The sequence below is a fragment of the Sceloporus occidentalis genome, unplaced genomic scaffold (assembly GCF_023333645.1).
Source record: "Sceloporus occidentalis isolate IW3139 unplaced genomic scaffold, rSceOcc1.0.p SCAF_4, whole genome shotgun sequence".
In the NCBI taxonomy this organism is placed as follows: domain Eukaryota; kingdom Metazoa; phylum Chordata; class Lepidosauria; order Squamata; family Phrynosomatidae; genus Sceloporus; species Sceloporus occidentalis.
Window position 1 is genome coordinate 114,415,146 of NW_028316984.1, and position 16,593 is coordinate 114,431,738.

The window sequence follows — 16,593 nt, forward strand, 5'->3', positions numbered from 1 at the left end:
CTCTCTTGAAGGAACTTTGTAAAGATCTGCAGTGCTACCATTTGAAGTTAGAAGTTAAAGATCTGAAAAGGCAGATTAACTATATGAGGACTCTAGCATCCTTACAAGAGCAGCAATACAGACAGACAGAAAAGTAAGTCTGTGTTGAAATGCCTTGTTTTTTTCCTATTTAAAGAATGTTCTAGATGTACATATACTGTATATACTCATGTATAAGTCTTGACATTTAGGTTAAAAATCGTAGATGAACATGGCTAATCGTACACGGATATGGTATGGGGGAGAGAAGCAGGCCAGCAACAACAGGCCTCTGCCTGCAAAGAAGACAAGCCCTCCTCCTGACCACCATCTTGCTTGTCTTTATTGCATGTTGTTCGGTTTTTATTGGTTTTTGTGAGGTTGTTTTTATGATGTGTAAGTTTTTAAATGATTCTGTGAACCGCTTTGATCACCTCGGAAAAGCGGTATAAAAATAAAACATATTATTATTATTATTATTATTATTATTAACTATTTTTTCTGTATTTATGGGTGTGAAATTTGAAATGAAAGTGTTTGTTTTTCCACTGATCTATTCCACAAAGAAGATAGTTATACTTAATACTTATTTATTTATACCCCGCTCTTCAGCCAAGGCTATCGGAGTGGCTTACAGTTTCTTATTTAGACATCTTCCTGCCCTCAGGCTTACAATCTAAAAAGACAAAACACAAAAAGAGAAGGGAATGGCAGTAAGGAAGGGCAAAAGTCCAGCAGATCTGCTCTCCCTTGGAGGCCTGTTGGAGCTGCCTTGCCTTTCTCTCCTTCAAGATGGTGGATGAAGGAAGGGCCTTCTTCTTTCAGGCAAGTCCTGTTGGAGCTGCCTTGCTTTTCTCTCCCTCAAGATGGTGGATGAAGGAAGGGCCTTCTTAGTTCTTTCAGAAAACATCTATGGTATCTCCGGCAGTTTTTAAATTCACGTGACCAACCACTTCATCTTTCTCCTGCTGTTCTCCAGCAAGTGACATTTAGAGGCAAGTGACTGCTAAATTCAGAAGTAATAGTCATCATTGCTATTAGCTATTGCCTTATCCTCTCTGAGTTTGTCTAGATCCTATTTTAATATTCTTTAAGTTGATGCCCATTACATCTTCTGGAAGCAAAGTCTTTAGCTATAATTTTGAAATGAATGAAGATGTATTTCCTTTTGTGTGTCCTGATTCTTGGGGGCGAAGCAGAGCGGCTGGAGCAGCCTCTGGCTGCTCCAGCCCCAATCATCCAGGAACTGGGCTGACCAGATTGGCCGGAAGCCACTCTGAGGCCGCCTAAGTTGGCTTGAAGCCACTGGCAAAAGGAGTGTTAAAAAACCGTTCCCGCTGGCGGCTCATTTGGGACTGCAGCAGTAGCCTGCTTCTAGAAGCAGGCTACTGCTGCAGTCCCAAATGAGCCGCCAGCGGGAACGGTTTTTTAACACTCCTTTTGCCAGTGGCTTCAAGCCAACTTAGGCGGCCTCAGAGTGGCTTCCGGCCAATCTGTTGGGTGTGCATCATCTGCACGTCATGCCACCAAAGCAGCTAGAAGCTGCACATTTCAAGCGCTTTCACAGTTTCTAGGAAGATACCATCATTATAACTAGTATTTGCAGTGAGGGCTGTCCTCTCTTTCTGAGAGCTACTGGTTCACTGGTTCTTCTTCATGGTTACTGTAACTCACGCACGTGAGTCATTCTGCACCTGTCCAGAGAACATTGAAAGAGTCTAGAGCTAAACAAAGGTCTATGGCGGATCCCCACTCCTCAGTACTGAGCATGCACACTGAAACTACCATTAATTCCCTCAGTTCCTTTTCATCTTCTGCAGTAGCAACAACATGTTGGAATATCTCTGCTTCTGATCACTTTGTGGACTAACATTTTTGTCTTTCGGTTCTTCATTTTTTTCCCCTCTGCTCTTTTTCCTCTTCTATACTCTTGTTCTCTTCTATCCGGTACTCTCCGTTTATTCATTGCTTCCATTCTGTGGGCTGTTACGCTCATGATATCACACCATTCTTTGATGGCATCTAAGCCTTTCTTTGAAAAATGTTTGTGGGAATAAATACCTAAGTCAGACAGCCACTCTTTGTGCCTGACTTTTTAGGGGAAGGCCACATAGTTGAAAAGTATGTTCATTGTCAACATTTCATTAAACACGCCCTGAAGAATCGCCTTTATTGATCAAGGTGTCTGAAATGGCAGAGTCTCTCCAGGCTCCAGTAACACCACCCCCTTCTCTCAGCTTGAGAAACTGACAGCTGTTACAGAGCAGACTGCCTCATGTTTGAGCCCTTTACTGACAGCCTTGGAACAGACTTCAGTCTGAAACAGACTTCAGTCCTGCCTTCAAAAGCTCATTCATTCTTGACATCGGCTGATGCTTTCATTAATGTTCTGATGCTCATCATGACAAGAAGACAATGAAGAAGGAAAAGGGTAAACAACTCTTCCCACTTTGATCTCAGGTTCTTTTGGGAAACACACCTTCACCGTCTGTTTGCATACATGAACAGGGCTGCTATGACATACTCAAGGTGCCAGCTTCCTCCTGCAAATTTGGTTACAGTAGAGCCAGAGTTGGAGAGGGTTTGTCACTCTCTGACTCTGTCTACAAGTGAAACCAGCATCTTTTATGTCAATCCCTATGCTTACTTCCCTGTTGGTGGTTGCAAGATAGCTTGGGCAACACCTTCTGTTATACCATCCACATCCAGAATGCTGAGAATCTATACAAAGTAAGTGAGCAAAATTTCTCTTTCCTCTTGAAGCACCTACCTATGAAATCCACCATCATGGAATTTTTGCAGGAGAGAAATAGGGATTTCATAACACCCCCCGCCCCCCCCCACACACACACTGACAAGGAGGGCCATAAGCTTAACATGATTGACATGAAGGTCTATTCTATAGCTACTCTGTCCTTATAGATTGTGAAATATCAAGTCTACATGGGTTTTATAGGAGAAGATCACCCACTACTTGACAAGCTTCCTTAGGAAGATTGTAAATCAGCCCATACTATTCGCACAGAAGCCCATAAGCTTGCTGCCCAACAGATCTTGACAGCCAGACACCATGCTGACTGTGAGGCCTTGGCAGGTTCTGTTGCACTTCACCATCATGCCTGGCTCAGGTCTTCAGGTCTGGCATTCGAAGCCAGAGTGACTGTGGAAGATCTTCCCTTTGATGAAAAAGGTTTATTCTATGAATCTACGGTTGACAAGTTTGATTAAATTCATAAACTGAAGACCATAGTCAAGAAGATTTGCTGCTGCTTCTTTGTCTCCTCCTCCTCTTGCTTCTTCTTGTGCAGTTTGGACTGGCTCAGGGGGCTTACAAAAGACCACCCTCTAACTTTTCCCATTCACCCTTCTCTTCAAAGAAAACCTCTTATCAACATAAGTCGGCAGGCTACTTAAAGGCACGTATGCACACACTCAGTCCACAAAGTCATATGCTAAAATAACATGGCTAGCCTTAAAAGGTGACTTTTCTTTCCCGTTTCATACTTAAAGAGACTAACACTGGCTATTAATCTTTAGGTGAGAAACTTTCCAAATAAAACAAAGGCTGCATCTGCAGTGCAGAAATAACCCAGTCTAACGCCATTTTAACTAGCATGGCTCAATGCTATGGAATTCTGGTAATTTTAATTTGATGTGGTAACAGAGCTCTCTTATACAGAAGGCTAAAGAAAGCTACAATTCATGGAAAACTACAGTTCACAGAATTCCATAACACTGAGCCATGGCAGTTAATGTGTTAAACAGGATTATTTCTGTAGTGCGGATACATCCCTTTTTAACCATGTTTTAAACTGGTCATTTTATTTGCTATGTGTTATATTTAAAATCTTTATTGTTATAAATTGCTTTAATCTGCTTATATTGGTGTTTATTTGTATATTGCCTTGACTTCTCGTGATATCAAATGAGATATCAATATTTGGAGGAAGAGGATAGGGGCAGCAGTGAATGCTCAGGAGCTGCCGAAACAGTTTTTTGGTATTTCTCTGCTGCTACTATGCATTATCCTAAAAAGTGCCTAACTGACATGTCAGAGTGCTCCACCAGAGTAAATCACTAGAAAGAGTCTAGCCAGTTTGTGATTAGCCTGTGCTGCCTAACATGGGAAATATGCATGCCTTGTGTTATTCCAAAAGAGTGAAATTATTTGAATCCTTTACCTCCCTCATAGTAATATTTGTGTAAATTTTCTAGATACAGAATGTGTATGTGTTCACACATACATGCTAGTTACTTAAATAAAATTTACATGATAACAGGACACAATGTTCCCTTAAATCAGTACTTCTCAAATAGTGGGGCACGCCCCCCAGGGGGGGCGCAAGGCTCCGTAAAGGGGGGCGCGAGGCTCCGTAAGGATACAGTACTTATAACAATTTTATAGACAAATGATACTATTTACAGTTGCGCGGGGGGCGCGAAATGTTTTCTTCTTCCTAGGGGGGGCATGACAGAAAATAATTGAGAAGCACTGCGCTTAAATGTATAACTATATTACTGTTTTTCTTCTGTCTCCCCTCCCCCCAGAATGCTAAGTGCCGCTCTTCCAGTTCTAAGGAAGCAATATGTTAATCTCAAAAATGCAGGATTAGCAAATGGTGTCACTGAAGATGACTTCAGGGAGTTTGAACAGTTAATTCATAGAGAGAAAGCTGTAGTTTGGGCTGATCAGATGGGTGAGGAAGAACCAAAACAAAATGATCAGCCAATGATGTCTGCTGTCATGGCATTTCCTGAACTTGTGAGCTATCAGAATACTCCTTGCCGTAAGTACATAACAGCCTTTCTGTGTATAAAAAGTATATTTCATAGAAAACTATTGATTCAGGAACAGATTAATAGTCACCAAATTTAACTAATGCAAATGCATCCTAAATTTTAGACTTTCATGTGGTGTTAACAGTGGCACAATCACTACCTATACACAGAAGAAATAAATCACCCTTCCCCAGTTTTCCAGACACTTTCACTAACATCTTGCATTGGCTCCAGACAGTATGCCCACTAGTCAGGGATGGTGAGAGTTGTAGGCCAAAACACCTGAAAGAATCCATGTTGTGGAAGTCTGTGCTAGCTGTTACAGACACTCTGTAAAAATGTTTTATTAACTAAAAAGTGCAGTCCTAGAGAGAGACCTAAAAAATCTTCCTGTCGACTGACCAGATTAGGGTATCATGATTCAGTTTTCCCCAGTAACTCCTGATTCTCAGCTGACTGTTGTGTTTTCCCTCACCAATGATTCTGATCTTTGGCTGGTACAATAATTAAAGTGAAGTTTTGTTTTTGAAGATGGGAGGAAGCTGGAGGCACAAATTCCCCAGTTTCTGTTTCTGCACTTGGTTTTCACCCTCTCTTGCTTTTCTTGCTACAGTCTGCCTTGGTACAGCAAACTTATCTCAGAATGAGAACATCCTGACATTATTGGGACCAACACTGAGGAATGTGTTCCCTACTTCCATTTCTAGGTAGCTGAAGAGGGAATGGTGGTAGACAGAAAGCAAAGAGTAATATCTAGGGAAAGGAAAAGCCATACCATTTTGTAAATTGAAAATTTCTTGAATTGTATGTCCAAGCAGATGACCTGTCTGTAAACTGTGAATGTGGTGGTGAAGTTGGTCCTTTTCCTTGTTAGTTGAATTTTGGTGGAGAAGGGACAGTACTAATTGTAGGAACCTGTACACCTTTTATATCTTCTCCATTCATCCAGAATTGCAACCACTCTTTGGGTGTGTTTCCCTGTCTTCCTTTGACCACCAGTCCACTCTTACACAGATATTAGTGATGGAGAGGAGGAACAGACTTCCTCAGTGCCACATATCTCCCATCTTAGTAGAGGCATAAAACTACTAGTACTGTTACTTTATTTTGAAAAGACTTGTTGTGTTAAGGCAAGACTGCAAGTGCAAAAAAAAAAGGGGGGTAACAGATAGATAAGGAAATATTAGAGTGTTTGTGTCGGGGTCCACCTCAGTAACTGAAAACTGGAGAAATAGAATCTTCTTTCTTTCCTTTGTTCTTTCTTTCTTTCTTTCTTTTTTAAAGTCATATTTAAGGTCCTAGCAGGATTCAAGGCCTGGCCAGTGATGGCACAAGGATACCTTCCCCTAAAAAACCAAGGAAATTACATCAGCACACAAAAGTTGGCTCTTTTATAGTGGTTGCAAATTTATCATTGACAATGCCTTACAAAAATGTCAGTTCTAGGCTAGGCATTGAAGTGAGTGAATCTGTATATAGTTTTGTTCCAGATCATCAAAAGAGGAGGGGAGTGTTGGCACAAGTCTTGATCCAGATAATCATTTAGAGAGATCTCTGCACATTAATGCTTCATTACCATCCTTTCTGAATTCCTCTGGAGTTTAAAATCTGCTTCTCATTGTAATAACTGAGAGGCAGCAGCTGTCTTGGAATGACAAGCAAGGCTCCCCCCTAATGGATAGGAGCCATTTGTTAACTCTGATTGAATTTAACTCTATTTGTAGGTACAACAACACACTTATACTCAAAACTAAAAATAATGACCACTGACTTCATATAAAAGCTAAAAGATTTTGCATCAAAATTGTATGATGCCTATCTATAGAAAATATAAACTATATTTTTGTAAAATTTGTTTAAAACGGATACCCCCAATCAGTGATTACCACCTTTTTATTCAGAAAACTTGATTTTATACAGTTGTTCGGAGGAAGGAGAATTGGTGGTGGTGGGGTTGTACCTCTGAAGCTGGTGATTTTAAGGGAACTTTGATATTCTATAATTCAAGGAAGGTCAACCACTGAATAGAATTTCATCACAGATGAAGGAACTACTCTGAAGCTGAACACTGATAACCAAACTTCCCTGAATGCTTCAATATAATTCTGTTTCTCAGCAAAACCCACGGGCAGGGATTTTTGGATGTGCTACAGAGATGTAAAATTTCCAAAAATTTTGAAGCCTGGGGGGAAATGATTTGTTTTTCCCTCCCCCTTGGAAAAAAAATGAAATCTTTAGTAAAATTGAAAATTGTGATATTAACCTGCTTTACATATTGAAAGGTACTTTGTTATTTCAGGAAAATAAAACGTATTATGTACAGTGGAGCCTTGCCTTACGCGGGGAATCTGTATGGAGAGGGTGCACTGTACATGGTATAATACAGTTATACAGTTTTGCTTGGCATAAAATTAACGTGCTTGGTATGGTAAATGTGTACTATAAACAATAATTACAAATATAAAATGTTTTTAAAAAATTCTCTGTTACGAACAGAACTACAAGATCCAGAAACCATAAGGAAGCTTTTTTGTTCTGTTAGGGGCTGAACAGGCAGTCCTGAAGGAGTGGCTTGAAGCCACCCCGACAAAGCTGGATTGGCGCTGTGGCAACCACACACCACAGCCCAAAGAGCTGCTCCTATTGGGTGGATTGAAGACATCCCACCACAGCTTCAGCCGGCTTCCAGCCGGCTTGGAGGCATGTGGTATCTAAACCCTACATCCCCCAGTCGCCCAGAAACTGCCCAGCATGTAATCGCCAATGCAACTTCTGGGCGACTTGGGGGCGTGGCACGTATAAACACCATACACCCAAGCCAGCTTGGCTGAAGCTGCCAGTCTGTTCTGGCCCTAAGTTTATTAAAAACAGACCCCAAAAAATCAATATTAGTAAAACTGAGTGAAAGCATTCCATAGTTCTCCATAGTGTGAAGCTGGCATAAAGCATTAATTCCCCTAAAAAGTATAGAGAAGAAGAAACCAAGAACAAGAATTGCCATGATCAGATCCTGTAAATTGTCTAACATTCGTGTTGCTGTTCCATACCATAGTTCTAGAAACAGTTTGGAGGGAGTACATATACAAACAACTTGTCTATAATGTTTTGTTCATCATTCTAAAAGAAAAAGATCCATAATCTGATTTTTCCAATTTTTGCTGGAAATAAAGTTGTGAGGATAAAAAACTGGGGAGGGGTCCAAATTGTTCCTGGTGCCTATTCCCTCCCCTCTCCCCCCAGGCATTTACCTCTCCCATTCTACAATGCACTCTCAGTTTCAAATGGAGCAATGGTAAGGCCAAACATTATGTTCCAGGGTTGTCTACAATAACTGAAAGGCAAATAAGCTTTTGTGGAGGCACACATTTTCAAAACCTGTTTTTGTAAGTACTTTGGAAATACTTACATTACTTCCATTCATGGAGGCTCTGATAGCTCAAAGAGGCTTCTATGGATGAAAGGAACCGTTGGATACAACCCCTGCTATCTAATCCTGGATAAGAAAATACCCTATCATGAACAAGAGAACAACTGTGCTCCTAGAAGGGGTCAGTGCTTTGTTCTATTCTGGTTTTGCTTATAGATCCACCACAGAATATGTGATTAGTTACAGAAATTGTTTCGTGAGAGAACTCATTCTTGTCAGGGCAGGAGCTTGGTGGCTATTAGAAAGAGCTGGTCCATCTAAAATCTAAATCTAAAATAAGCAAATTTTCCAACAGTGCTTTCTATCGATCCCATCACACCTTTTTGGTTCATTGATTTTTATTTTTATTCATTTGCTTTAGTTCATAATCTCTTCAAGATGTTGGACAGGAAATGGGGTTTTGTGCACAGAGGCAGAAAAACACTGGCCACCTGTTATACAGTGGTCATTATTTCTTATTTTACAATCCATATTTCACTTATAGCATAATTGCATGGGCTTTACTTGTCAACACAGCAGCAATCCTGTTTCCAAATTTTTCCCATTTTCTTGGCACTAGACTGTGGGCACTAAACTCAATTTATTTATGAATTTACAGACACTAAAGTGTATGTACACAATATAATATTTACATTTAAATAAAAATATACAAACACATATGTGCACAATAATTTATAAATATGTCTGTTAAAATGTTTCAGATACCTTACAACATTCTCCATATTTGGATAACCCAATTATAATGTTTCATTTATGTTCAGTATAAAGTATTTCTACAATATACTTTTAATAAAATAACATGTATCTTGGGAATCAAACGGGAAGAATGTGTGTGCATTAGCTCAGCTTGCTAGCATATGTAGTATACTGCTTTGTTCACATGTGCAGATTGGTTCTTAAGAGTAAGTAATTTGGAAGTTTTTTGGGGTTTTTGCTAGTGTCTTCCTCTTCATAAGAACTATAATTATGTCCATAAATGCTAGCTATATTATCTAGTATCAATAAAGCCATCTAATGTTAATATCTTGGTGAATAATGACTTACTTCATGGCAAGTTCATAATATTTAGTGTTGTTTACATCTCTTCATTACCTTGCAATGCACAGTAAAGGTAATAATAGGATATGGCATTTATAAAATAAATGTTGAGTAATTCAACTTGTCATGTGTGACATGTAGCCTCCTACCCACCCTGAAAAATATTTACTGAAATGCTAGAATTGTTTCTGGAAGCTTCCAAACGTGTGAATTGCCCTTTAAAGCAAGGTGTTCATGCATTTTCTTCTCCAAAGGGTCTTTTCAAAAAAGAGAAGTAGATTTCCAGCAACTTCTGAGCAAAAGACTGATCCCACAGCATGCCCACCCACTCCGATATAAGCATTTCCTAAACTCCTGTGTGTAGTTCCAACATGCTGTGTAGCCTAACAGAAACATCTGATTGGCCTACTTGCCACCCATCCCCAGTGTTCCTTTTCCTGACAGCTTACTCTTTCTAGGTAAGTTTCAAAAGCAGATCCTCAACAAAGAATATCCCTAAAATGAGGAAAGGACTCTCATCAGCACAAAGTTACACAGATTTCTCATGAAATTTGAGAAAGCTTGGAAAACAGCATCTAGGACACAGAAGAAAATTACATTGGTAGTACGGGTTGAGTCTCTCTTATCCAAAATGCTTGGGACCAGAGGTGTTTTTGGTTTCGGATTTTTTTGGATTTTGTCATACCTGTATTTGCATATGCTTACATAATGAGATATCTTGAGGATCTAACACTAAATCTAACACTAAATTCATTTATGTTTCATCTACACCTTATACCTAGATCCTGAAGGTAATTTTATAAAATATTTTTAATAATTTTGTGCATGAAACATTTTTTTGTTTTGTATATTGACCCATCAGAAAGCAAAAGTGTCACTATCTCAGCCACCCATGAAAAAAGTTTTGGTTTTTGGAATATTTTAGAATTCCCAAGAAGGGAGACTCAACCTGTACTTTTTACACTGAGCATGGGGGCAGGCAGAAATCATGTGGAAGACTTTTGTTACTTCAGCCTGTTCCACAGTACAATATGATACCAACCTCCCAGGGGAAGGGTTGCAGAAAGCACAAACAGCAGTTCATATTAGACCAATCTCATATTTGTGGGTTACTTCCATGAACACCTGAAGCTGATCATTCCAGGAAAAAAGAAGGTTCTTCTCTCTGCCCCATCTTTCTTATTGCTCTAAAGGGAAATCCCCCCCCCCCAAAAAAAAAAAGTGGTGCAAGGTTTAGACTAAATCCTTTTTGCATGATATTATGGGGGCGGGGGGGGGGAGATAATCAAATCTGCTATATTAGAATTCAGAACCATTTTGAAGGCTCCGTGTATTCTTAGAAGAGGGATAATATGTATGGTGGCAGCAAAGACAATAGAAGGCCTGATAGCTAAAATCGTCTTCCGCTACCATTCCTCCTTCAGTCCTGCTTCAACTATGTACACACACTGCCTCCACAAAATGTAAGCCAAGGATGTGGCAATCTCTCTGGGCACCCATTTTACATACTACCCCAAGCCTGCAGGAGATCCCCAAAGGCCTCCAGCCCCACTGTTTAAAATAAAAATTTGAGTCAGTTCCTAAGTAAAAATATCTTTCCCTGAATTCTCCACAAAATGTTGTGATTTGGAAAAATCTTTCAGTTTTGTAGTTTCAGGGCCAGGGTTCCCGCCATACAATATAACTGTTCCTTTAATTACAAAGCAAAAAGCACTGGTGGGGGGGGGGGGAAGAGGTGGTAGAGCAGGCAATGTATATAACAGAACATGCATTGAATGGAGGAGATGTTCAGGTCTACAAAGGTGTATTTTTACTCAGTCTGATATTTACTGAATTGATTTTTTTTTAATTAGTTGTCTTATTTCATTTAGAGTATAAGGGTGGATTACAAACTGCTAAGAAGCTAGTTTCAGTGTAGCATGGAACCTGACTGCACAAACCTTGTGGCCCCACACAGAAGTGCAGTTTTTATCATTGGTTCCTTCTTCGTTTTTGTCTACCTCATAGAGGTGATGGCCCTTGAGGTCCTTTCCAACTCTATGATTCTGTGAAAATACTCCAGAACCATGAGTAAGGAAGTTGTGGAGGTTGCAATGGGAAGGAGTGTCACTTTAGCCCATCCTCCACTGCAGAGCCCAGGTTGCTCCATCAGTGGAAGGAGCTTTTCCATTTGCAGTGAGGTATCTCTGGATTTCAGCCCCATATCAATTTTGATAATAAAGCAAAAACAAATGTCAAAAGCACCACTTGCATTTTGTTTTGAATGCTAATAAAGAAGGGCAACTGTAAAATAGACTAGATATTTTGGTTGGAAAAATGAATAAAAATAGAGAGCATTTAAATCATGAGTAATGTGTATGGTTTTTTCAAAACAAAACAGGGTAGACATTTGCATCATTGATATTCATGGCAATGGCATGAACCAGACTTCCTTAACCTTTTCTGGCTCATAGACCACTTTGAGAATCTGATGAAGTCTATGGGCCTCATCCTGAGGCGGGGGAAATACCTTAGCGCCATTTTCAAAGTAACGGCAAGGAAACTGAAGGACAAAAATAACTGTTTCTCTTAGTATTTGCACCCCTTGAAGCCATCTGGGTCTCAGGTTAAGAGCCCCCAGCATAAAATGATTTAGGTGGAAGCAGGAGAAAGAACAATTCTTAATGAACAAATCACCAATGTAATGAAATGTAAGCTTAACTGTAATGAATCTCAGCAGGAGGGAGCTAGTTAGGCTCGGTACCAAGAATGTCTGCAACTTAACTGCTGTAGAATGTGAAGCTACATTAGCTCCAACCTGTAATTACAGGCAAGATGTTGCTAAGAAAAGAATTAAATCTTCCAGTGGTATGGCAGCAGATCTCTAATCAATGAGTGTACATGTGTGCATGTGAGAGAGTGTGCAGAGACCTACTAAGGTATAAATATATGCAAATAATTTTCTTGTCCAGAAAATAAGAAAAATTTAAATGTATGTCACTTATATTTACAGTACACTTCATATACTTATACTTTGTAAGGCATTCCTCTTTTAATATTACCCGAGTTAGGTAAATTTTGGTGACTCGTTCAATAGTGATGAAAGAAACGCCAGTCACTATAGATCTTGGGTTCTTTCACTTTACAACTCTAACACTAGGATTCCCCATTAACAACCATGACTGTATCCGGTGGGATCCTGAGGTTTGCAGTTTTGCAAGGCTTTAGAGCTCATAGGTTGAGAATTCTAAATACCCTTCCATATACTGCAAATCCTAGGATTTCATAGACTTGTTGCCATAAGAGTTAAAAAGGAATCCTGATGGTATGAATGTGTTGTATGAAAGAGCCTCTTGTGGCTGCTGTCTTTGTATATCCTGTCCAGATTAAATTATGGTCTCAGTTTGTCAGCCTGTTTTCTGGATGGAAGGTATGGCTTAGGGAACAGGGGAAATGTTTGGGCAGGACCTTGTCTGATATAGTTTGGAAATGCTTTTGTAAAACATAACCTTAAGCACCAGGTAAATATTCACCAATTGGGAATATTTTACAAAAAGGGCTTTTACAAAAATCAGTTTCTGGGATGTTTGGTGTTAAAATAATGTTGCATCCAAATGTGTGTAGTGATTTTGCCCAGTTTCTTTTGTACAGTTAAGATTTTTTTTTACTGCTTTATTGGAAATTCTAATAAAATTGTAAGATTAAAATTTCCAGAAACCTGCTAAATGGTGCACAGACACTGCAGAGGCTTGACTGGGGCAGTTTATTATTCTAGCTTCAGCAGAGACTGGGCAGGGCCTGATAAACTGACTGTGTGTAAGACTAGAGACTTAGGTAGTATTGGAAGGTACAGAAAAAGTGGTCCTATAATAGTCTTGTCAAGGAAGATAAGGATGAGAGCAGGAGACAGAACAAAGGCACCAGGTGATCTTAAAGGGAGAAAACATCCCCACCACCATTCCCTTCTCCTTTTGTGTCATGTCATTTTAGATTGTAACTCTGAGGACAGGGAACTCTCTAATTAAAAAAAAAAAAAGTAAGCTGCTCTGAGAGCCTTTGTTGCTGAAGAGCGGGGTATAAATACTCCAAATAAATAAATAATAAATAAACTTCAAGATGGCAAAGAAGAGCAATGCCAAAACATGTGGTGGGGCAATTGAACAGCTATCATGAATTGACTAAGAAACAACTGGTACGGAGGTTATCAAGGAGGAGATGCTAGGATATTGGTTTCCAAGACTCTAAATGGGAGTGAGCAGAACGATAAAAACATAGAAGATTATCGCTCTGCGTCCTTCCGTTCCGTTCTGAGGACGGAACGGAAGGAGCAGGGACGAGTGCAGAACGAGTGGGGGACGGATTTTACCGCACGCACCCGTCCCTCATTCGTTCCGTTCCCCCTCTCTTCCGTTCTTAATCCGTTCCAGAGGGGGAAATTTTTGAGAACTGTTCTGAACAGTTCTCAAAAAGCGTTCCCTCTGGAACAGAATGAGAAGGGAAGAGAGGGGGAACGGAACGAATGAGGGACGGGTGTGTGCGGTCAAATCCGTCCCCCACTCGTTCCGTTTCCTGCCGGGCCGGGCCGAGAACCTGGTGCGATAAAGTTCATAGAGTTGAAAGCGGTCCTATGGGCATCAGGTCCTGCCACCTGCTTAATGTAGGATCTGCAGCTAAAGCATTCCCAACAGGTAGCTGTGCAGCTTCTTTTTGAAGACATCCAAAGAAGGAGACCAATCCACCTTTCCAAGCAATTAATTCCATTGCCAAACCAAATTCTCTGGAGCACTCCATTATCCATTGTATGCCTGCAATCTGATCCCTAGTGCCTTTTCCTTTCCTGAACCCTGCTTGCACCTCTGGGATTCCTTGCTCCATAGGTGATAGGAGTCTCTGCTGATAATTTTCAATGTAACTTTACTTGCATGAGAAATCAATGCACTGGTCTTGTAGTTATTGCAATCTTTTGTGTCACCTTTTTTGTGAATGGGAATGTATATTGATCATTTCCAATCTTTTAGCCATTGTCCCATTTTCCATATTTGTTGGCAGATTTTAGTTAGAACTAGAGTTGATTCTGTCTATATGGATTGTAGCAATTCAATTGGAATATCATCCAACTGAAGTACACGTGCAAATTGCCATGCCATTGAAGTAGCTTTCTGTGATAGCTTCAGCATGTTAAGTGACAGTCACATGGAACTCAATAACACTTTGATTTCTAACTTGCTCAAATGTGGTAGCTTGCTTCCCCAAACATTTAAGGGTTTTAAGAGACTTTTCCTGCCCATGGGAGTGGGAATGGAGTGGGCTATCTGTGGTGGGTGTGCTTGGTTGAATCCATCCGCACTCCCTATCTTACCTCATTGGAGACTTCAAAGCTTTGTTAAAAAATTTCAGTAGCTCTTGGATGTGAATAAGAGTTGAAACCTGTCTGTGGAATAACATCTTGCTTTGCTTTTAAACAACTTTGGTTTCATATAAATGACTTTTCCGAAAAGACAAAGAGGGGAAAAGATGGAGAGAGAGCTAACTTTTGGCTAAATGAGTGTGAGTTTATAACAGATTGCAAAATCATACACAGCTGTGGTAGTTAACTCATGCCATTGAGTGCAGCATAAATTATTATACAAGTCAAGTAAAACACAAGTTCCAACTTAAGAGTGACATGCCAGGCTCATGTATAGGGTTTTGATTGATGGTGTGATCCATGCTCCCTCTATGTGTGAGATGTGTGCAAGAACTCCACTTGCAGCCAAGCACTTGCTGGTATTTCTGTGAAGGAGAAGGTTCTTGGCATAGTTTCAGGTATCCCATTTTGTTACTTTGCTGTGCATTAGTAGAAGAGAAATCCATTTTTAAAGACAGAGGAAAGTATCCATTACTTCCTCTAGTGACCAGAATCAAAGCCAATGTATTACTGAGGAGAGCTAATTGCTAGGAATTCTTGTGACAGTCAAATTATTGACTTCAAACACAGGATTATCAGTTTCTCATTCTCTTACCTGTAAGTTTCATCACATACTGATGAATTGCTCTGCTTTGTTATTCTTGAGTAACTGAATGGCACCAATGCCCATGTTGCCATTCTTCAGGCTGCAAGCAGTTTTGTAGCTTCTTCACATTGCATTTATTGCCTTAAGAATGTCATTAAGTTGCCCAGTATAATAACGCCTTTGGGTCACATGAATATTAAATAGCCAAAATTCATTCACTAGGCAACATTTGCCTCTCAGAATTCCGTGAGTCAGACAGCTGTTAAAAGAATCAAAATTTATGATTAGTGGAGTAATTGGATCAATCACTGGAAGCCCAGAAATGTTTATTGAAATGAATATATTAATATTTGATTTCACTTTAGCTGAACAACCTAGCAGACTTAATTTAACACAGATTCCAGAAATATCCCCTCATGCATGTATTAGCATGGGTTCTGGAAAAAGAAAAATCCCAACCCATTATATTTGTCCCAAACCAAATTAGAACTACTCCCATTCATCAGTGTCTTTTTGACATAAATCCTACATTTGCAGGCTGTGACTCATGTTTGCTAAACACTACTTTCACACTTTTCACATTAGTTGATATCATGCTACCTCTTGCATTTGTATACTCACTACTTGATAAATTAGTTCCTTATTGGTGGAGATTTCATAGCATCACCAAGCTGTCCAAAGGTTCTTAATTGAAACAGATAGGATTCATTTGTTTGAATACTTTTGTGCTGAACTCCATTTTGTATGTCATAAGAAAAGCTTGCTAAAAATACATATTAGGATGCGCAGGATGTGCATGTTTACTCAGATGTTAATTAACATTGTAGGCAATGAAGCTTACTTCCAGGTAAATATGTAAAGGAATGGTGCCTTGAAATGAACAGTATTGTTTGCTCTCCCTCCCCCTGCCCATAGCACACTTAGTAGAAATTAAAAACAGATGGTAAAACTTCAAACCTTTTTTTGAATATTTAATGCCTAATTAATCAGCATGGGACTAAATGGAAAGATGTTGGTTCTTTCTGGTAGGTTGCATGTTGTGGTGCAACGTGAAAAAGATACGCAGAAAGCAAACATTTTTGTTTCTTGTCTGACTTTGCATTTCAGCCAACCTTCATGATCTAATTAAATACTGTGGGGTTGCTACTTGTTCAAATATCCAGCTGCATGTTATAAGAATATTGTTGGTAATGCAATGAAAACAATATTGTTGATAGTGTCAGAAGGATGGCTTAGCATTGCTGCTTTGAGTTTGAGCTGTTGAACCCTCGAAAGCCTTCTTCAGTCATGCAGTTACTGGCTGCATTAGATGCAGTGCTAGGTTATAGAATAGCAGTACAGGTGCAAGCCTGAGTGAGT

General features: G+C 39.7%; 1 protein-coding gene across 4 annotated transcripts in view; it reads left to right on the plus strand.

Moving 5' to 3' along the window:
• Nucleotides 1-16,593, plus strand: part of KIF18A (kinesin family member 18A) — a 65,747-nt gene that overhangs the window by 23,277 nt on the left and 25,877 nt on the right. For all 4 annotated transcript variants that reach the window (XR_016280933.1, XM_089521315.1, XM_089521317.1 and 1 more), the window contains 2 exons: nt 12-133; nt 4,567-4,805. Coding sequence is in view for 3 of the 4 variants with exons in the window: in XM_089521315.1 (XP_089377441.1) it covers nt 12-133; nt 4,567-4,805 (361 nt within the window). In the remaining variant the exon portion in view is untranslated. The remainder of the gene's footprint in view (nt 1-11; nt 134-4,566; nt 4,806-16,593) is intronic.